At 48.4% G+C, this 22,454-nt stretch overlaps 1 protein-coding gene across 11 annotated transcripts in view; it reads left to right on the top strand.

Annotated features, from left to right (window-relative positions):
• CACNA1B (calcium voltage-gated channel subunit alpha1 B) overlaps positions 1–22,454 on the top strand; it is a 334,736-nt gene that overhangs the window by 119,218 nt on the left and 193,064 nt on the right. For all 11 annotated transcript variants that reach the window (XM_071453699.1, XM_071453697.1, XM_071453694.1 and 8 more), the window contains exons 5-6: positions 2,771–2,923; positions 8,474–8,661. In XM_071453699.1, the coding sequence (XP_071309800.1) occupies positions 2,771–2,923; positions 8,474–8,661 (341 nt within the window). The remainder of the gene's footprint in view (positions 1–2,770; positions 2,924–8,473; positions 8,662–22,454) is intronic.

Below are 22,454 nucleotides of genomic sequence, written 5' to 3'. Positions count from 1 at the left end.
GCAGGGATTTGTCCAAGGATCCTTTTGCCTTTGGGGTGAAGGAATTCTCTGGGAGAGCAGACCTGAGAGCTGAATTTTGCAGCTTTCAGGCTTTTCAGCTTGGATCTTCTGATGGTTTTGATCAGCTGAGCATCCTGTGCTGAGGATTTGACCCTTTTAGTAAGGGGGAGATGTGGTCACCATTTGTGGTATTTTTGGGGTCCCCTGGATGGAGGAGGAATTGAGAATCTGACTCCATGTTCTTAGAAGGATAATTTATTATTTTATGTTACTATATTATATAAAAGAATGCTATACTAAAACTATACTAAAGAATAGAGAAAGGATACAGGCAGAAGGCTTAACAAGATTCTAATGAAAAACCTGTGACTCCTTCCAGAGTCCTGACACTGCCTGACTGTGATTGGTCATTAAGTTAAAACAATTCACATGTTGGAGAAACAATCTCCAACCACATTCAAAAGCAGCAAAACACAGGAGAAGCAAATGAGATAATATTGTTTTCCTTTTTCTCTGAGGCTTCTCAGCTTCCCAGGAGAAGAAATCCTGGCAAAGGGATTTTTCCAGAAAATATGACAGTGACAGGGAGAAAATAAAGGGAAAGAGCAGGTGGGATCTGGCCTTGCCTACTCAATTTGTGCATTTAAAGTGTGAACCTGAAGGGTCTGAATGCTGAGTGAGGAGCTGCATCATGCCCTGAAACCATCCCAGTGCCCACACCGTGGCTTTCTGCCTTTTTCTGTCACAGCCAGAGCTTTTCTGCCCCCAGCAGGGATCACTTCCAGAAGCTCTTTCATTCCTGGATGTGGAATAGAGAGGTTTGTACCCTCCAGCAGGAGCTGCTGGAAGGAGCTGCAGCACTGTGGGAAGCTCTGATGTTCTCTGGATTCACCTGAGGGCAAGACAGCACCAACAATTCCTGAAATCAGCTTCCATTCATGTGCAGGGCTTCAATCTGAATTCCCAGCCAGGACAGATTCTTGGAAAGGTGGCATTTTTTAGCAGGATCTCCAACAAGGAGATGGTGCTGGATGTTTTTCCCTGGACCTTTTGCCTGTGCAAGGTGTGGCAATGACAGCCTGAGGTTGTCACAGAAGTGAGGTGGCCCCTCAGAGCTGTCCCTGTCCTGCTGTGGGACACATGTTCCACCTGGGGATGTGTCCTGGACCAGCACAACACCTCCCCACAATAATTGCTCTCAGGTTTTTAGTGATGTGGTGAAACCTGAGTATTTTATAGGGTTTTTTTTTCCCTGTAATAAATGCATAACCTTGATGTGCAACCACCCACAAACACAGAATATTCTTCCCTTTTATTCCCTCGATGTTTTTCCTGTCAAAGAGACCTTGCTGCTTTTTAAAATGTCTGTGCCCATCTCCATCTCACTGGTGCTCTCCAAGGTGGCAAGACAAGGATGATCCTTCAGCCCCCAGCCCTCAGGGCAGCTGCAGGGTTTTGTGTGCAGGTTTTTGTGTGAATGAAAACAATAATTATCTGATTGCTGCTCCTGTGTTTGCTGCTTTGGAATGTGGCTTGGAGGTTGTTTACCAACAGGTGAATGTTTGATTGGTTCCATGTGAATTGTTTTTAATTAATGACCAATCACAGCCCGCTGTGTCAGACTCTGAGGAGTCAGCCCTGAGTTTTTCATTATCATTGTTGTTAAGCCTTCTGTCTGTATCCTTTCTGTATTCTTTAGTATAGTTTTAGTTTTAGCAGGATATTATCAGCCACCTCCATCTCCAGCCTGCTCTCCTTATCTCCCTGCCTTTAAGTCAGGGCTGGTGACAAAGCTGTGGATGGGCAGCCCTGGGTTTGTTTCTGCAGAGCAGGGTGTGACAGGGACTGCAGTGTCCCTTGTGGGCTGTGGGGGGAGAGGAGCTCCTGAGCAGCCCCCAGTGCCTGGCACAGGGAGCACATCCACCCACGGGGCTTTGCTTCCCTCCTTCACTTCCAAACTCAGTGACAAGATCAGGTGCTGGACATTCTCTCTTTGGCCTCACTCTGAGCTCCTCAGGACAGGTTTCCACTGCAGTCCAGACCCTGCCTGATCTCTCCAAGCACCACCATAATCTCCTTCCAGGGAAATGCTTCAGCCTCGTGTCTATAGACACAAATTGGAATTTATTTTGGCAAATATCTTCAGGAGACCCTGGTGCAGCTAAATAATTGTATTAGCTGAGGTTTAATCTCCTGCTCTGGTCTCACTTCCATTTCAGTGCAGTCAGATAATAACAGTAATAACAATTCAGCACCGATTTCTTAATTACCACTGAGTCCAGCCACGGTGTGAATTTGGTGGGATAAAGCTGACACTTCCAGCTTGTCTGGAAGCTTCCATGTCTGGACACTTCCAGCTGTCCAAAGCTGACATGTCCAGCATGTGGAGAAGAGGGAATAATTTTTTGTCCCCCTGCTGTACACCAGACTGCCTTGCTTGGCCCTAAGGTGGAGTTCAAAGCTGCACCACAACTGCCCCAAGGACCTGGCTCAGCTCCAGGCTGAGTCTCAGGACTCCAGCAGCTTCAGGAACAACCCTGTGAGTGCCTCTGAAGTCTAACAAACCAGTGGATCTGTTACCTGAAGAAAAGACACCACAAAAGGAGAGCCCCCAGCTGTCTCTCCTGCTCTCATGGCAGGAAATTGTTTCATAGAGCAGCATTGCTTGGTATTGCCAATCCACAGTTGGACAGCCTCTCTCTCCCACCTTCTCTCCACTCCCAAGGCCCCATTTTGCTTCCCTCCCTGAGGTGTTTTTGTGTCCCCACAGGCCTGCAGGTTGTCCTCAAGTCCATCATGAAGGCCATGGTGCCCTTGCTGCAGATTGGGCTGCTCCTGTTCTTCGCCATTGTGATGTTTGCCATCATCGGGCTGGAGTTTTACATGGGCAAGTTCCACAAAACCTGCTTTTCCAACGAGACAGGTGAGCTCTGCCCTTTGGACCTTCCCCTCCTGCTTCTGTGCTGATTTTCCTTTTGCCTCATCCCCTGCATTCTCTCCCTCTTTACCCACATATTCTGAGAATTACACAGAATTTTGTGCCCACCCTACACAGACTGGGACAGATTCTCCTCTGTCTGATGCCACTGTGCTGCTCCCAGTCTGCCCAGGAGTGAGATGAAAGTCCTCAGGGCCTCCTGTCCCAAAAGAATTTTCTCATAGCAGAAGCACAGAACCAAATCCCTGTTGTTTCTTATTAATTAATGGTGTCTGTCTAATTTTCCTTGGGTTTTGCTTCATGCACATTGAGTTTCCTGGGGAGCTTTCTGGGGAAACTTTGGTGTGGAATAGTAAAAGATTGAAAAGTCTGGGAGCAACCAAAAAATAAAAGGGCAATAGATGGAAGGCAAGGAGTCCTTTGATGGAAAAAGGATAAAAATGACCTTCAGGGAAGGGAAATTGGGCACTGAAGAGTAGATGATGTGTCTGCCTGGGAGTGAGTGATAGAGCCCAGAAGATGGAGGTGGAGAAGGTTGATCCCAGAGATTCTTAGCTGGGAACAGCTGTGTCAAATCATGGAATGCTTTGGGCTGGGAGGGACCTTAAAGATCATCTTGTTCCACCTCATTCCTTTATAGTGGTGTTAATAGATGTTTATTATCTGATAACACACATTAAAATGTTGTTCTTGTCTCCAAACCATTGCATTTTAAGGTGCAATCGACTTTCTTTAAAACACAGCCTTGTATTTTCAGTCATTATCACTAATAGGTCTTAATATTGATTTATTTCCCTGCAATCCAATGGTAATAAAAGAACCCTGCCAAATCTCTGGGCATCCCTCATGGTGCTTTCTGATGGGAGCACTTTAATACACTCAGTGTACACAGAGATTTGCAAAGGGAATTCTTGCTCATGTTCCTGTGGAATGCTGGAATAACATAAAGCAGGTTGTGAAGGAGTTGTGACTTGTGAGAAAATCCTGGCAGTTCCTGGAGGAAAGGAGGTTTTGGGCTGGATTTGTAGGAGGGAGAAGTCCCTTTGTGGGTAGTGTGGCAGTGGGGACAGGGACAGCAGTGACAGGATGGGTGTGGAGGCAGCAGCAGAGGTGTAGGGGAGGATGAATCCTGAGCAGGTTGGGGTTTGCCAGGAGCATTTTTGGGTCTGTTAATCTGCAAACAAGGCAGGGGATGTTTGTGCATCCCTTGTGAGCAGGAGGCAGCTGCAGGCAGAGCCCGAGGCTCTCCCTCACGGCTGACACCTGAGGAGGGAGGATTTTCATGAGGGAGGATTTTCATGAGGGAGGATTTTCTGCCCCCCCAGAGCAGTGCAAAAGGCCAACATCCCCCCCAGAGTTGTGTGTGCTCCCTGCACGCTCATCTCTGCCATCAGCACTGACCAAGAGAGTCTGGGCCAGGTTTGGGGACCTGGGACAGGTTTTTGTCATGGCTAATGTTATGTGCAAGCTCCTCTTGCTGCCTGGGTGCATTCCAGATGGAATTGGGAGCATGGCTGGAGCTCTGCTGCCCGTGCTGCATTTCAGCTCTGCTGGCTCACTGTGAGCTGTGGTTTGTTGTAGTTGAGATGATCACAATACAAAGCAATGCATTCCATTTTCAGAAGGCTTCAAACTGTTTTTATTATAGCATGGATGCTTTTTATACATTCTTACAAAACTCATCAGTTTACACTTTACTCATTGGTCAGGAAAGACAAACAAAGTGCTCATTGGAACAGGCAGTTGCAGGTTTCTCTTATTTCTCCTTCTTTCTTTCTTGGTTTCTGTGTCAATGACCTTGGTAGAAAATTCTTCCAGAGTTAAACATGGATCCTCTCATCAAACTCCTCTCTGTAAAACCTCTTGCACTGTGGCAACAACAACATGTCCCTTTAAAAACCCTTTAATGCTTTCCCAATCCCAGCTCTCTAAACAGGGACATTGCTTGGGATATTTGCTTATTGTATTTGTGGGGTTCCCAGACAAAGGAAGGAATGATGAATCTGACACCATGTTCTCACAAGGCTAATTTATTACTTTATAATACTATATTCTGTTAAAGAATACCATACTAAACTATACTAAAGCCCCTCTGTAGGGAGGGGAAGGGGCTCTGGGGGTGCTGAGCTGGCTTTGAGTGAGTTCTGAGCATCCCTTCCAGCTGCCAGGCAGGAAATGGTGTTTCTGGAAAGGAGAGGGGGGTGAGGTTTCCTGGCACTGCATCCCCTGGGAGCAGAGCAGCAGAACAACCCACAAAGCTTTTGCAAACCTAAGTGCTCCTCATCTCACAGAGGTGCATTAAGGAGCCTGGGCAGAGACCACGGGCTCCAAACCGGCCTGAGGGTGGAAATGTGAACTCATTAAAGAGCTGCCTCTGGTAGGGGGTGGAAAATGGAGGAGGGGAAGCTGCTCGTGCTTCTTTCTGTTCCAAATCCCCAAAGTGAGCAAACCCCTGAGATTTTTCCTGGAATCAGGAGCCAGAGGGACCAACTGTGCATCATGAGGGGAACCAAGCAGAGGTGTCAACAGCGAGTGTTGCTCTGCTGAGCCAATAGCCTGGGGAGGCCAGTGATGAACTGCAGGACAAAGGGGTGCTGGGCACCAAAATATGGCCAAAGGGTTATTCAAGGCCTTTTCCCTTCAGCCTGACTGTTCTGAGCTGGAAACATGGCATTATTGTAATAAAAATGGATAAAACTCAGTGGCAGTTTTGCTCCAGTCTTGTTTCCCTCTCCCTGCACCCTCCCTGCTGTCCTGCTCTGCTGACACAGGATTATTTTTAAGCACCTGACCCAGCCCAAATGCCCCAAAGGTGCTCCAGGAGAGAAGGGCACCATATTTATTTCCCATTTTTCCTTGAATTTCTCCCTTTCTCTGTCTTCTCCAGCCATGAGGAGTAAGGGCCAGTTCTGGTCACTGTTTTAAAAAGGAACAAATCCCCCACCCAGCCCTTTGTGGTAGATGTGCACTGCATTTTCAGAGAATTCCCTGGCAGCAAAAGGCCAAACTGACATGAAACTGGATCCTCTTTTAATGCACACTCACAAACGGTCAGCAGGAGCCAGCTTTGGCATTTTCTCCTCTCACCAAGCCCTTGTGAGAGCCTGTGGTGACCCATCTGGGAGCTGGAGGTTTGCCCTGCTCCGAGGTGTTGAGTCAACAGGAAAGTGTCACATATATATTTATATATATCTACACACACTTCTGTCCTGCTCCACTGTGACAATTTTGCTTTCCTCCTGCAGGCTTTGCTCTGTGGAATGATTATTCCTAATTTTTGTTAGTGCTGCTCCTGCTTTTTCCCCTGGTGAAATTGGATTTTGTGCTGTTTGCTGCTCATTACCATAACATGTCCCTTTAAAAACCCTTTAATGCTTCCCCAATCCCAGCTCTCTAAACAAGGACATTGCTTGGGATATTTGCTTATTGTATTTGTGGGGTTCCCAGACGAAGGAAGGGATGATGCATCTGACTCCATGTTCTTAGAAGGCTAATTTATTACTTTACTATATTATATTAAATATTATATTATATTATATATATTATATATATTATATTATACTATACTAAACTATACTAAAGAATACAGAAAGGATACTTACTGAAAGCTAAAAAGATAATAATGAAAACTCATTACTTTTTCCAGAGTCTCAACACAGCTTGACCTTGATTGGCTAATAAGTCAAAACAATTCACATGAAATAATGAAACAATCACCTGTTGGGTAAACAATCTCCAAACACAAATTCTGAACAGCCAATCTCCAGCCAAATTCCAAATAATTCCAAAGCAGCAAAACACAGGAGAAGCAAATGAGATCAGAATTGTTTTCCTTTTTCTCTGAGGCTTCTCAGCTTCCCAGAAGAAGACTCCTGAGCAAAGGACTTTTTCCAGAATATGACTGTGACATTTGCTTGCTCTGAAAAGCCAGCACTGGAGTTTTCCAGCCTGCAGCACTTCCCAGCTGAGCCTGGAAGGTGCTGGGATGGTCCTGGCCATTCCTGCTGCTCCTTCCCTGGCAGATTTGTCCACCTTGGCCTCCTCTGGGTCTGCAGTGAAACTCAGCAGAGAAGCACCATCCCACATGGATCCTTTCCCTCTGTTTGAAGCAGAAATGTGGAGCTTCTGGAGGAGCTGGAGTCCTTCAGTGCTGCCTTGGGGTGACACCAGGGGCTCCTCATGCAGCTGTGCTCAAACATCTGTACCAGGGCAATTCTGGGGCAGTGCACACCCCCAAACTGGCATTAGTGCAGAAGGTGCCCTTTTGCTTTAATGCTACAGAGCAACTATTTAGCACTTTGAGGGTGTTTGAAGTGTGTGTTGTTCCCAAAGCCCCACTTTTACTACGCTGTTGGTTTTAATTTTTGTGGTGTTGCTTTATTTTGTGGTGTTGCTTTATTTTGTGGTGTTTTTGGGATTTTTTTTGGTGTGTGTGTGTGTTTTTCATGCTGCTCTTACATAGTTTCCAGGCCTCTCATATGTACTGGGCTGTCACATTTGCAGTTTGGAAGCCTCTTCTGCCAGGTAACAAGTGGCAGAACGAGAGGAAATGGCCTCAAGTTCTCCAGGAGAGATTTAAACTGGAGATCAAGGGGAATTTCCTCACTGAAGGGGAGGTCAGACATTGGAAGGGGCTCCCAAGGGTGGAGTCCCCATCCCTGGAAGTGCCCAAAAATGTGTGGATGTGGCCCTTGGGGACATGGGTTAGTGCTGCTGGGTTGATGGTTGCACTTGGTGATCTTAGAGGTCTTTTCCAACCTAAAGAGTTCCACCAGGGGAGATGGCAAAATATGAATTTTGGCACTGCAGGGATGGCTCTGCTCCACCCCCACTGACCCATCTCCCACAGCCCAGCAGTGTGGAAATGATCACAGGGGCACGACGACTTTTCCATATTCATAGCAGCACAAAGAAACCCAAAATGTGAATTTAATCCTTGCACTGGTGCCAGGAGGATGCAGCAGCACCAGACAGGAACTTCTAAGGATGGTTTCAGTCAGGAATTTCTCAGGATGGTTCCAAGCAGGAACTTTTCAGTATGGTTTCAGTCAGGAACTCTTCAGGATGGTTCCAACAAACAGGAACTTTTTAGGATGGTTCCAAGGAGGAACTTTTCAGGATGGTTCCAATCAGGAACTTTTCAGGATGGTTCCAACAAGCAGGAACTTTTTAGGATGGTTCCAAGGAGGAACTTTTTAGAATGGTTCAAAGCAGGCACTTCTCAGGATGGTTCCAACAAGCAGGAACTTCTCAGGTTGGTTTCAATCAGGAACTTCTCAGGTTGGTTTCAATCAGGAACTTCTCAGGTTGGTTCCAGCAAGCAGGAACTCTTTAGGATGGTTCCAAGTAGGAACTTCTCAGCATGGTTCCAACAAGCAGGAACTTTTTAGGATGGTTCAAAGCAGGCACTTCTCAGGGTGGTTCGAAGCAGGAACTTCTCAGGATGGTTTCAATCAGGAACTTCTCAGCATGGTTCCAACAAGCAGGAACTCCTCAGGGTAGTTCCAGTCAGTAACTTCTCTTCCCTCCCTGCAGGTGAGGAGGTGGGGGATTTTCCCTGTGGAGAGGAGCCTCCTGCCAGGCAGTGTGAGAGCGGGACCACGTGCAGGGAGTACTGGCAGGGCCCCAACTATGGCATCACCAACTTTGACAACATCCTCTTCGCCGTGCTCACTGTCTTCCAGTGCATCACCATGGAGGGCTGGACTGACATCCTCTACAATGTGAGTGCTCTGCTGGGGCTGGGGGGTTGGGTGGGAAGAGATGGTTCTGGGAAGAAAAAAGTGATTTAATTTGTGTGGTTTTCACCTCCTGAACCCCTGCTTTTGAGGAGGATTGTTCCTGTTTTCCTGAGGGACTGTTTCTGGTTGCGTCTGTGGTGCTTTGAGGGTGCAGAGTTGCTCAGCTATGGGATGAGTAGGAGCAGGAGGATGCAGCAGCACCAGACAGGAACTTCTCAGGATGGTTTTGGTCAGGAACTCCTCAGGATGGCTCCAATCCAGAACTCTTCAGGGTGGTTTCAGTCAGAAATTTCTCAGGATGGTTTCAGTCAGAAAACTGAAACCTGGGTGATGGCAGTGCAGGAGCTGGTGTCACCCCAAGGTGCTCCTGTGCTCTGCTGGGTGAGTAGGAGCAGGTTCTCACAATGCCCCACAGAAATTCCAAATTGTACAAAATTGAGTGGCAAAAGCAGAAACTCCTTCATGTTTTGTACCTGGAGGTTTCCTCTCCTGACTGCGTGATCAAACTTGTAACACTGAGCTCCAGGACTGGTTTTGTTTAGTCCAGTGCAGTTTTACAAAGCCCTATCACTCACCTTCACCCCTGGCATGACTCTGTGGGCTGCAGAGAAGATGGGCCAGGCTGAATTCCTGCCTCCTGCCAGGCAGGACCATGACTGGCACAACCTCTTGGCTGTTCAGTTTTGCTCTTCCCAATTTTACAAAGGGCAGGATGATTTCCCCCAGCCTCTGCTAGCTTCTAGGCAGTGCAAGGCTCTCATTTGAGGATGTAGTTTATGTGGAAAAATCCCTAAGCTGGGCACTACTGATGCCCTCAGCCCATTTCTCTGGCTGGAGGGATGATGCTGTGCTCAGTTTTCTTCATCACAGACTCCAGAGCCCTGCTGGGCCCTTTCAGTCCTTCCTGGGAGGGTTTTTGTAGCAACAGGAAAGGATTATCCTCAGCCACAGTGAATTGCCAGGTACAATTCTGCTGTGTTTGGAGCCAATAAATGTGATTTATTCCCTTCCTTGCTCAGTTCCTCCATTTATTCCCAGTCTCTGACCACTTAAAGCCATCTCAAGAAGATTTCTCCCCTCACCCTAAAGCTTCACCACACCACCAGTTTCTCCCCTTCTCATTCAGCATTTCTGCTCCTTCCTCCTGGTGCCAAGTGTTGTAAGAAAAGCCCATTAGCATCCTGGCTGCAATTGATTAATCAATATGTGGTGCATGAGATCATCTTCTCCCAACCTGCCTCTCATACCACATGCAAAACCCCGAGCTTACTATGGGGGGATTGATTTTGGGGGCAGATTGAAGCTGTTTAGTTTCATTCTGGATCCCCATGAATTGGGATCAGGTGCTTGGACTGTGGCAGTCCTGCTGCAGAGTTGGATTTGTTGTGTCTGAGATCCCAGCTCAGAGTTTGATGCTTGGATCTGGCAGATCTGAGGGGCTCTGGATGTCCTCACTGAGGGGAGGCCAAGTGCTTTGTGCTGTGCCATGGGACACTCAGCAGAAGTCAATGGTGCCAAAAGCCACCCCTGCCACCTGTCCCTTGTCCCCAAGGGCTGTCAGCCCCTCCCTGTGCTGCTCTGCTTGCTGAGGACCTGGCTGTGCTACTGCAGGTTGGAAACAGAGAAGCTGAGGGTGAGGAAGATCCTCTCAGTGCAGCCCTCAGCCTTTTCACAGCTTCACTCCTGTGCTGCTTTCTGGCCAATTGTTTCTTGGTTTGGTGTCTTCTGTGCCTACTCCAAGTCCATCAAATTGAAAATAGGAGACAAAAGCCCAGATTATGCTGCAGCAGTGACTGGAAATCCTCATGGGGTGTTTGTGGATGCTCTGTCAGGCTGTGCACAGGTAACAGCAGTGAAGCCATACAATTCTGGATTGGTCTGGGTGGGAAGGGATAATCCCATTCCAACTCCTGCCATGGCAGGGACACCTCCCACTGTCCCAGGTGCTCCCAGCCCTGTCCAGCCTGGCCTTGGGCACTGCCAGGGATCCAGGGGCAGCCCCAGCTGCTCTGGGCACCCTGTGCCAGGGCCTGCCCACCCTGCCAGGGAACAATTCCCAATTCCCAATATCCCATCTAACCCTGCTCTCTCTCAGTTTGAAATCATTGCCCCTTGTTCTGTCACACTGCCCATATGAAAAGTCCCTCTCCCTCCTTTTCAGAAGTTCCTTCAGGCCCTGCCAGGGGCTCTGAGCTCTCCCTGGAGCTTCTCCTCTCCAGGTGAGCACCCCCAGCTCTCCCAGCCTGGCTCCAGCCCTGGAGCAGCTCCATGGCCTCCTCTGGACTGGTTCCAGCAGCTCCAGCTCCTCCTGATGTTGAGGACCCCAGACCTGGACACAGAACCCCAAGTGGGATCCCACAAGGGCAGAGTAGAGGGGGGAATCACCTCCCTCATCTTGGCCACTCCTCTGTAAGTGAAATCCATCCATCCTGCTCCAGGCAGTGCAGAAACTGCCCAGGGATGCTGCTGGAACCCTACTGGACCCAGGCTGGGAAGAATCTGGAAGATGTTTCCCCTTGAATCCAGAACTGGTAGAGTAAGTGAACCCCTTGACAAAGGGGGAATGTCCGAGGTTATTCCTTGTTCAGGGGGCTCTGATTCACCAACCCAGTTCTCCACTCCTGAGGAAAATGTTTTTTTGTTAGGAAAATTTTATCAGGAGAAGTTTCCTTGTCAGCCCCAGGCTCTGGTGTCCTCAAGGAGAGCAGCATTCCCCTGATGCAGGCTAGTCATCAGAACTGAGCTGTGCACCTACTTTTAATCTTTTCCTTAATTAAGATTTGCAAAAGGCTGTGGGACCATGGGAGGCAAGATGTGGTCTGTGTAAACTGTGATTAAGCATTAGTAAGAATAAAGGAGCTTTTTCTCCTGCTAACTCATGAAAGCAGGGAAAAACACACAGTTCTGGTGCCCCAAACATAATGAGGACATGGAACTGAGGGAGCAAATCCAGAGGAGGCGACAAAGTTGGGAATAGAGAACCTCCCTCATGGACACAGAAGACACAGAAGGGGTTGTGTGGAGAGCTCAGAGCCCCTTGCAGGGCCTGAGGGGGCTCCAGGAGAGCTGGAGAGGGACTGGGGACAAGGGATGGAGGGACAGGACACAGGGAATGGCTCCCAGTGCCAGAGGGCAGGGATGGATGGGATATTGGGAATCAGGAATTGTTCCCTGGGAGGGTGGGCAGGCCCTGGCACAGGGTGCCCAGAGCAGCTGGGGCTGCCCCTGGATCCCTGGCAGTGCCCAAGGCCAGGCTGGACAGGGCTGGGAGCACCTGGGACAGTGGGAGGTGTCCCTGCCATGGCAGGGCTGGGATGGGATGGGATTTAAGGTGCCTTCAACCCAAATCTGTGATTCTCTAAAAGCTGCTAATCCTCAGGCTTAGCTGAACCCTTCCTTCACCCCTCCCTCCCGTGAGTGCCACCACCACAGGCTGGCCCAAGTTGGGGTAGATTTGTTCCCCTGCTTGTACAAACCCCTCCCTTGGTGCTGCTGGAGCAGCCAGCCCTGCTGGGACTGAAATCCCTGTGCTGCCAGGCAGTCTGGGACTGAGACCCATTAGGGGAAGGCTGAGGTTACAACTTCTGCCTTAATGGCCCATTCATTTCCTGCTGCAAAACGTCAGGATTGATTGTCCTGCATCAGCAGGGCTCTGTTCTCACTCCCCTCCTCCTGCTGCTCTGTGGCTGGGGCTGCTCAGGGCAGCCAGGGCTTTACTGGGATGTCAGGGTATTGTATTTGCAGGGACCCTCGTGGCAGGAAGGAATGATGAATCTGACTCCATGTTCCCACAAGGCTGATTTATTATTTTATGATACTATATTATATTAAAGAATACTACACTAACTATACTAAAGAATGCAGAAAGGATACTTACAGAATGTAAAAAGATAATAATGAAAACTCCTGACTCTTTCCAGAGCCCTGACACAGCTTGGCCCTGATTGGCCCAAGAGTGAAAACAACTCCCAGCAGAATGCAATGGAACAATCACCTGTGGGTGAACAATCTCCAAACACATTCCACATGAGCACAGCACAGGAGAAGCAAATGAGATGAGAATTGTTTTCCTTTTCTCTGAGGCTTCTCAGCTTCCCAGGAGAGGAATCCTGGGTGAAGGGATTTTTTCAGAGAATGTGACTGTGACATCAGGGAGCAGTCACTGGGTGGGATGTGCTTCACCAGTTCAGCACTCATTGAAATCTGGGAGGGTTTGCTCTGTCCTCAAAGCAGATTGGAAGCTGAGAAAGTTGGGCTGTGATGGCTCCAGGCAAACTGAGGATTTTGGTGTCAAGGCTGTTCAGGAGAGGGGACTGGGGTTTGATGGCTTGGCTCAGGTCTGTCAAAGTGAGGGGTTTGTTGTGAAGGATTATTCAGTCATTCCCAAAAGATTGAGGTGACTTTAGAGGTGGTCCAGATCCAGCTTTCCTACAGATTAAGAAAGTCACAGCATCAAAGGCTTCAGCCCAGCCTTGCAGTTGGAAACCTACCTTGTAAATATTCACTCCTTGTCCTGTGATAAATTGAGGAATTAGGAGAGCAAGAAGAAAGCAAGTTCACAAATCCCAGCCCATTTTTACCATGCTGATCCGCTATTTATACTTCCACAGACTTTTCCTTTTAATTGGGGCTCATGAAAGCTTTCTAGCAAGGCTTTATCTGGGAGGTGATTTATGCTTGAAGCAAAGAGGCTGAATCATCAGTAGGGTGAAACACTTCAATAATAAGCTGGGCAAAAGAACTTCCTGCCTCAGCAGCACAAAAGCATTGGAACAATGACTCCAACCAAGCTCCTCTGAGAGCTGCAGGTTTGTCTCAGCTGTGGCTTGTTTGTGCTCAAAAGAGTCCAAGGACTAACAGGTGGTTTAGGAAAGCTGGTGATGGGGAAAAACATTTTTTACCAGCAAGTGGAGCACCTCCTGCTAATTCCAAGCTTCAGCATCATCTGGGAATGTATTAAAATAGAGCAACCCAAGAGTTTTCCTCAGGGTGGGAGCCCAGTGCAGACAGGTCAGAGACCCCTCAAGCATAGGCAGAGCATTTTCTGGACCATGAAATTTGGGAAGAATCTGCTACAGCAGCAGCTCACTGTGGGGGACAATGCAGCTCTGGGGCCACATGGCCCAGACCTGACTTTGTGCAGCTGGGCCCAGCCCAGTGCCAGGCTGGGCTGGGGGCAGGAGCTGGGTCTCTCTCTCTCTCTGCAGTGTGGATGCAGCAATAATTGGGTGGATGCAGCTGTTCTGCATCTGGTGTGCTGGTGCTGGGGCAGTGTCTGCTCTGGGCTCTCTGGTTCTGGGTGGCCCTTGGAGCTGGTGGTGCTCACCTGGAGCATCCCACTGGCCTTGGGGTGACACAGGACACCACAGGTTGCTGCTGAGGCTGGCTGGGTTTCAACAGACAGGTGTGTGCTAAGGAAGGCAGGAGCCTCCCTTGGAAGGGAAAATGTAAACCCCCTCCCTCGGAATTATTTCGATTTTGAAATTAAGGGGCTCTCAGGCAAAGGTATGGGAGCAGGAATAACAGTTAATTATTAGGAAAATTAAAAATACAAATCCAATAGTACAGAAAAAAACCCAAACCATTGCCAGAGTGAGAGCAGTCCCTGTCCCCTGTGTGTCAGGGGGTGGCACAGCCCCATCCCATGGGGGCTCAGCCCTCCTGCAGTGCCAGCTGTGGCTCTGCTGGAGCAGGGATCCTGCACAAGGGGGGAGTTTTCCTCTGCAGCTCCAGGGCTGCTGCAGATGGGCCTGGGCTCCCTCTGGCCATGCAGGGCAGCAGAAGCTGCTCCTCTGGCAATGCACTGGGCAAAGGCTGCTGGGCTGTGCCAGGCTCACATTGGATCCAGGTAGGAATGCTTGGCTCCTGCCCTGGGCAATGCAGCATCTCCCCATGGGATGCTGGAATTGGATCAGCCCTGCAGGGACACTCAGTGGCCATGGACAGCAGAGATCTCCTGCAGGGAGGATTGGCTGGGGGAGAGATCAAGAAAAAACTGCCCATGGACAGCAGAGAACTGCCCCAGCTCTGACAGATACACAAACCCCCAGAACAGAATACACACCCCCCATGTTGTGTGAGTTTATTCATTATCCCATGAAGTGTCTGGATGTGCTGCATTTGTTATCAAGCTTTGATCAGGGCTCTGGCAGTACCCAGGGGCTGCTGGAGCTGGGGGATGTTGGTGCTGCTGAGGGAGAATATTTCCAGTGATGGACTCCAAGGGCAGAGTCCGGGTGCAGAAATGACTGTGCTGGGTTGGGAGGAAACAATGGCACAGCAAGAGAAGCTGTGATGCTCTGGGATCTGAGTCCTCCTGAGCCCTGTTTTCCCTCCAGGTCTAGTTTTCAAATCAAGATCATTTCTGGATCAGTTTAGATCCTCTTGTTTACGTGCTTGGTGTTTGTGAATGACAGTGATTCATCTATTGCTAATATGGGCTCTGTGGAGGTGGAAAACCTTTTCAAGAGGCAATAGTACAACTCTGCTTTCCTTTGCTGAGCAGTAATTCCCAGTTTTGCCCATGCAAGAATATTGCAATGCTGTGATGGGCTCGATGAGGGGAGAGAATGATGGATCTGACTCCATGGATATCAATTAATTACTTTCTTTTACTATATTATTCTATACATCTAAAACTGAATCTGCCAAGTACTCAACCCTGCACACACTGCACAGAATCTTGTGACTGTCAGCCCACAGTCCTGACACACACACACACACACACTTGGCCCTGATAGGCCAAGGAAACAAAACACCAACACTTTGGGTAAACAATCTCCATACTGCGTTCTACTTTTGTACAAACACAGGCACAGCAAATGATAAGAATTGTGTTTCTTTCTCTGAGTTTCAGAGAATGTGAATCCCAGAAATATTCTTGAGAAGAATTGTACCTTGCTTCTCTCCGTGAAGAGAAATGTGGCTACACAAGAACCTCATTGTCCATCATCAAACCCTCCTCTGGTTGCCATGGGAAGTTCCCCTTCTTTTGCAAAGTGAGAAAAGCCTGAAAACTTCAGGGCCTGCCCATGAGTTCCTCAATCAAAATAATTCTTTTGCTAGGCTGAGCCTAAGCATTCCTTACAGAGAGGAGCCAGCTGGGAGCCTTCCTGAGGGAGCTGCTGTGGAGCTGGCAGTGAGTTTGGAGCTCAGAGCTTTCTGTGGGATCCCCAGGGCATTGGGAAGGGCTTGGGGCTCCTCGCTGTCCTTCAGAGCCAGCAGGGTTTGCTCTGCTCTGTTCCCTCTGTGAGGTGCCTTTGATGTGCACCAGGAACTTCCAAAGAACTGAAAATTGTGTTTGTGGACCCAGAAAATCAGGGGTCAAACGTGCTCCATCTGGAGCTGTCAGAAAGCTCAGTGCTGACTTTCAGTGAGCTGGGCTTTCACCTTTCATCTTTCCAGGAGTTCAAAACTCCACAGTGGAATTTGCTTTGCAAAGCAGGGGCTCCTTGCAGGAGAGCAGAAATGTCAAAGTGCACCCTTGCTCTCGTTTGATCTTAATGGCAAGAGATTTTCATGTTTCTTCCATTTCCTACTGACAAATATTAGTGTCCAGTGGGTCTTCCAGGACTGTGGACTGGGCCTAACTCAATATGCTTGTGAGTAGGGATGAACAGTTCAAACAAGATATAAATCTACCTTAAATTGGATCCCAACTGGAACTTTACCCTCTCTGCATTAAAATAGCTTATGATTCACTTGGTATTTTTCATTCCTTTTTGTGTCTTTGAATTTCTTTATTCTTAAGATACAGAAATGAAAGGCTGGAATGTAATTGTTGTTCCATTTGCAGCCCAACCCAGAGATGGTTTTGTTGGTGGGGTGTCACCAGGATATTTTCTGAAAAATCCTCTCTGCCCAGATTTTCTCCTGGGAAGCTGAGAAGTCTTAGAGAGGAATGAAAACAATAATTATCTGATTTCTGCTCCTGTGTTTGCTGCTTTGGAATGTGGCTTGGAGGTTGTTTACCAACAGGTGAATGTTTGATTGGCTCAATGTGAATTGTTTTTAATTAATGACCAATCACAGCCAGCTGTGTCAGACTCTGAGGAGTCGGCCCTGAGTTTTTCATTATCATTGTTGTTAAGCCTTCTGTCTGTATCCTTTCTGTATTCCTTAGTATAGTTTTAGTATAGCATAATATAATATAATATAATATAATATAATATAATATAATATAATATAATATAATATAATATAATATAATATATATCAGCCTTCTGAGAACATGGAGTCAGATTCTCATCTCTCACCTTGTCCTGGGGACCCCACAAACTCAACATCTTTGCATTTCTTTATTCCTTAGAAGATACAGAAATGAAAGGCTGTGATGTAATTGTTGTTCCATGTCCAGCCCAACCCAGAGATGGTTTTGTTGCTGGGGTGGTGTTGGGGCTGTAGGGGCAGAAGAGACTCTGCTGCCCCAGTTTGGAGAGCTCACATGTGTCTTTTTGGGGTGTTTATAGAATCATGGAATGGTTGGGACCTTAAAACTCACCTCATTCCACCTCCAGCATGGGCAGGGACACCTCCCACTGTCCCAGGCTGCTCCCAGCCCTGTCCAGCCTGGCCTGGGGCACTGCCAGGGATGCAGGGGCAGCCCCAGCTGCTCTGGGCACCCTGTGCCAGTGAAAGGTTTATTTGTGAAGATCAAACCTGTGACTCTTGGTCTCCATCACTCCCAAGTGTGAGCTGGGGGATCCAAGGTGATGTTCCTCAGGAGGAGTTTGGATGTGACCAGCACTGGTTGCCTGGACCATGAGGTGATTTCCTGAGCAAACCCCCCCTGAGGTGGTGTGAGGGTGCAGCTTGGATGTGCTACAGAAAACAGAAGGGAAATAAATAACACAGAGCAGATCCCCTCATCTCAGACTTGGATGAAGGCTCCTCTTTGCTCCCTGGCTGAGATTCCTCAGGGCTCAAGAACCTCCACACTCTAAGCACCTCTGAAACCTGCCACTCAAGGCTCACAGGTGACTCAGTGTCCTTTTGCTGGCCCTTTGCTCAGACTGTGGCTTCCTGGGGCAGTTTGCACTTGGCTTTGCTCATGGGGAACTGTCACAGCTGATTTGGTGGCACAGTGACTGCTCCAGCAGAGCCTGTGGGACTCTGCAGGTGGCACTGGGACTGCTCTGTGTCACTGGTGGGACTGCTCTGTGTCCTTGGTGGCACTGGCATTGCTCCCTGTCCCTGGTGGGATTGCTCTGTGTCACCGGTGATACTGGCATTGCTCTGTGTCACTGGTGTCCCTGTGTCACTGGTGGCACTGGAATTGCTCTGTGTCACTGGTGGCATTGCTCTGTGTCACTGGTGTCCCTGTGTCACTGGTGGCACTGGAATTGCTCTCCTCTCCTGGTACAATGATGAGCAGTTGTTCTCTCTGTTAGAAGTGACCTGAAGCCAATCCACTGAATCCCAGACCCACAATTGCTAAATATTGAGAGGAGAGAGAAGAAATGGTGTTTGCAGTGGTGTCAGTGTGTCCTGGGGCTGGCAGCCATGGTGTCTGTATGTCCTGGGGCTGGCAGCAGCATTGTCTGTGTGTCCTGGGCCTGGCAGCAGGAGTGTGAGGAGGTTCAGGGTGGGTTCAGGCTCCTGTGAGCACTCTCTGTGCATGATCAGCTCTCCTTGTGAATAAATATTGAGAAGCAAAGCTGTTTAACCAGCAGAAGTGTGAGCAGGCAGCCAAAGGAAAAGCTGCTGAAGGGTTTTCCTCACATTAACTGGGAGAATAAGGACAAGGAGAGGCTTTGTTTTGCCACTCTGAACCCCACAGCACATTTCTGACATGGTTCCTTTGTTGCACTGCATTCCTTGTCGTGTCCAAGGGTCAAGTTTTGCTCCAGGTGAATGTGTCAGAATCCAGGGCTGGAAGGGACCAGCACTGGGAAAGCAGAGCAGGGGCTGGGCCAGGCTTGGCATTGAGAGCTGCACCAGAGCAAGCTGAGAACAAGAAGGGTGCTCTGCTTCCCCTGGGACCCAGCTCAGGATTCAGCTGGGTCTTTGAAATGTGGAGATCAGGAAACCACAGCTGAAAGGATGACCAGGGCTGCCCAGGACACCCCAACAATCCCACCCTGGAATCCCTGGGAGTGTTTTCCAAATGCTCTGGCAGCCTCTGGGCTGTGCCCATTCCCTGGGGAGCCTGGGCAGTGCCCAGCACCTCTGGGGGAATCCTAAAACAGAACACAGGTGGGAAGGGAGGAGCCAACAGATGAAAAATGAATGCTGCAACATGCCATGCCCACAGGTGTGTGAAGAAACGGCACCATGGCTTTGTCTGCAGCAGAGCCTGTTCTGATCTCTCAGCTTTTTGGAGCACACAGCATCTGCCTCACAGCTGGGCCACAGATTTGGTGTAAAATCCCCTCCAGCCCTGACCTGGGGAGAGCTTACCCTTGGGATTTGATGCTCACCAGTGCTGAACTTCTCTTGTCACTGTGCATTTGCTCCTGGAGATGCCCAGGGACCTGCTGGGGACAAAGCCAGCAGGGCACGTGTCACATGCTGGTGTTGTGCAGCTGTGATGGAGATGGGAGCTGAGCTCCTGAGCTGTGCCACGAGGTAATTGTGCTCTCTCTTTCTCCTTGCATCTTCATGAAGAAGAGAAAAATCTCCTAATGCTGTTAGTGCTCAATTGCACTCGCTATTGAGTTAGGAGGATTTGAATTTGCTAATAAGAACCAGCCACCTTCAGCGAGCACATAAATGATAATTCCCAGCCTGGAGCTGTGGGGTTAATGTTGATTTTGTTGATTTTGTGGCTCAGTATCACCAATCATCAGCAGGAAAGTAGGGCAGTGATGGCAGAGTTTGGAGCAGGCAGCCAAGAGCCTGGCAGCAGCTCCGAGTGCAGGGCTGGTTTATGAGGGAAGGGCTGGTGGGGAGGGAAAAACCTCTCTGGGCATGGGGCTTTTGTAGAAGGGGAACTGGAAGGCAGAGACACACTTAGGGGTGACCAAACCCTTGCACAAAAACCCCAAAGCAGCTCAGCCCAACTATTGACTTGGGCACAAAACCACAATGGGAGTTCTGGATGTGTGGAACCCATCCCAACAGAGAGAGCCTGTTCTATTTGCAGGGATGCCCCAGCAAAGGCAGGAATGATGAATCTGACTCCATGTTCTCACAAGGCTGAATTATTACTTTATGATACTATATTATATTAAAGAATACTATACTATACTAAAGAATAGAGAAAGGATTCTTACAGAAGGCTAAAAAGATAATAATGAAAACTCCTGACTCTCTCCAGAGTCCTGACACAGCTTGGCCCTGATTGGCCCAAGAGTGGAAACAACTCCCAGCAGAATGCAATGGAACAATCACCTGTGGGTGAACAATCTCCAAACACATTCCACATGAGCACAACACAGGAGAAGCAAATGAGATCAGAATTGTTTTCCTTTTCTCTGAGGCTTCTCAGCTTCCCAGGAGAAAAACCCTGGGTGAAGGGATTTTTTCAGAGAATGTGAATGCCACAAGAGCCCACACCGTGGCCTGTGTGCCCCCCATGACCCACTTTCACCCCTGCTGTTGGCACACAGACATTTTGCCAGTTGAGATGTGCATTTCATCCATGTTTCCTGCTGGATTTAAGCTCCCTCCCTTCCATTATGTTGTTACAACCTGTGGTTTTTTTGAGTATCAGACAGATTTATTATTATGTAGAAAAATCAGTCTTTTAGGTCACCCTCCATTCTCTTAGCTGATCACTGGTGTGTGACAGACATCTCAGCATCTCAAATTTCAGAAATTCTTGTGTAAACAGACTCACCTACCACCCATGTCTGTAAAAATATCCAAATTTCTCTGTGCCTTAAACCCCTCCCTGGAGCTCTGCTCCAAACTCCCCTGAGCAGCAGATGGAGTGGATTTTTCAACTCCCTTTTCCCCAGGGAGAAGCCTCACTCCAGGCTTTGGAGTAACAAACTTGCTACTAATGAGACCTGGTGGGGTGTAGCAGTCCAGGAGTGCAATAAATTGCTGTGAGCATCCACGGATTTGTAGGAAAAATCCCTCGTGGAGCACTGAACAAGCAGCACAAGCTTCTGTGAGGGGAAAGCACGTGGTAAAAGGAGGAATCTGCACAGTTGATGGATCCTGTGTGAGCTGTCAGCACAAGAACCCTACTCCAGCCCCAATTCTGCCCATTATTGCTGCTTTCCTCCTGGGTTTTGGGGGGCTGCAGGCCCTGTTTGAATTCCCAGCTCTTGTAAGGGATGCAGGCTTTGCCTGCTTCCTCCTCTAAAAGGTTTGCAGAAACCCAAAGGTGCTGGAATAGGAAATGTGTGGAGCAAGCCTAAGGCTGAAATGGCTTTGGAATATTTAAATGCCAGGAGTGGTGCACATTTGTGCCCACGCCTGGGTCTCCATCCATCTGGGAACACAGCCTGGCTGACCCCGTGCCCACGTGGGCATTCCCTCCAAGCTGTGGGAATCCACAAAATCAGAGGGTTTTGGGAAAGCTGCAAAAGGCAGCCTCAGAGACAGCAGAACTGTGATTAGAGCCAAGCAGCAGCCATGAGATTGGTCAGCAGAAAATATATGTAAAATGTAGAAAAGCAAAGACAAATAGAACAATGGTCTGTGTATTAATGCTTGTCTAGAATAACTCCCTAAGCTACAGAAAAGTTTATCTAGTGGGATATTAGGAAGTTTGAAGCTTAATAATGGAGCTCTGTGCATTGAGTTTGAAGGCTCACAAGCAGGTATTGTATTTGAAATAAGCAAGCATTGTTTAACCAAAGGTACCTGTGCTTATGGTGATTTGATGGAACTACTGTCAATGTGCTTTTGCTTTGTGGGATTGGTCAAAAAACTTATAAAGTAATTTGTAACATTAAGTTCTTAGTCTGCTGCCTGGGATATGAGCTGGTGGCATCTTCCCATTGTCATAACCATGGAATGAGGCTGATGCTGGAAAATGAACCAGCTCAAGGCACGTTCCCAGCAGTCCTGTCCTGATTGTGATGTGTACACAGACCCCAGCCAGTGATACAAGCCTGAGAGGATTGAGCCATTTCAGCCCTGCTCCAGCAAACCACCCTGCTCAGAGCAGCCCCTGAGCAAATGTGTAAGGCTGAGCAGGAGCTGAGGCACCTTCCTGAATCTTCTGGGATTTATTTAATGCCTCAGGGAAGATTTATCCCAAATGACTGCAGGGTGGCCACGTCCAGGTTTAATAGGAGACGTTTCAGATATACAGCAGGAGAGTGACATATATCAGACAAACTTCAAGAGTCTCTTCAAGGCAGCAGTTGCTCTCTGAAAAGCAGTGAAACCTCTCCAAACAGCAGCATAACCATGGGGGCTTGCCAAGAAAAAACCTCCAGCTGAAGAAATCCACTTGCAGCTCAACAGGATGAAAGCAGTGAGGGTACAAACAGCCCTGAACATGCCTGGCAATTGCTTTCCTGCCCAGGATGAAAAAGGCAGCTGGGTGCTTTCAGATTGTGCCAGTGCTCTGCCATCCCTGCTGCATCAGGGGCTGCAGTGACACAGAGTGACAGAATGGGTCTGAGAAAACCCAGAGTGGAGGTTTCACTTGATTTTGTAGTTGTCCTGGTTTGGAAAGCCAGGTGTCTGCTAAGGAAGGCAGGAGATTCCCTAGAAATGGAAAATGTAAACTCTCTCCTTCTGAATTATTATGATTTTGAAATTAAGGGGCTCTCAGGAAAAGATATGGGCATAGGAATAGCAGTTCTTTACTAGGGAAGAAAATTAAAAATAAAATAAACAATGCAGTAAATCAAAAGAACCCTGCCAGAGTC

The sequence above is a fragment of the Agelaius tricolor genome, unplaced genomic scaffold (genome assembly GCF_023055355.1).
Source record: "Agelaius tricolor isolate 1412-34295 unplaced genomic scaffold, bAgeTri1.0.p SCAF_37, whole genome shotgun sequence".
Taxonomy (NCBI): Eukaryota; Metazoa; Chordata; class Aves; order Passeriformes; family Icteridae; genus Agelaius; species Agelaius tricolor.
This window is presented reverse-complemented; position numbering and strand designations above follow the sequence as displayed.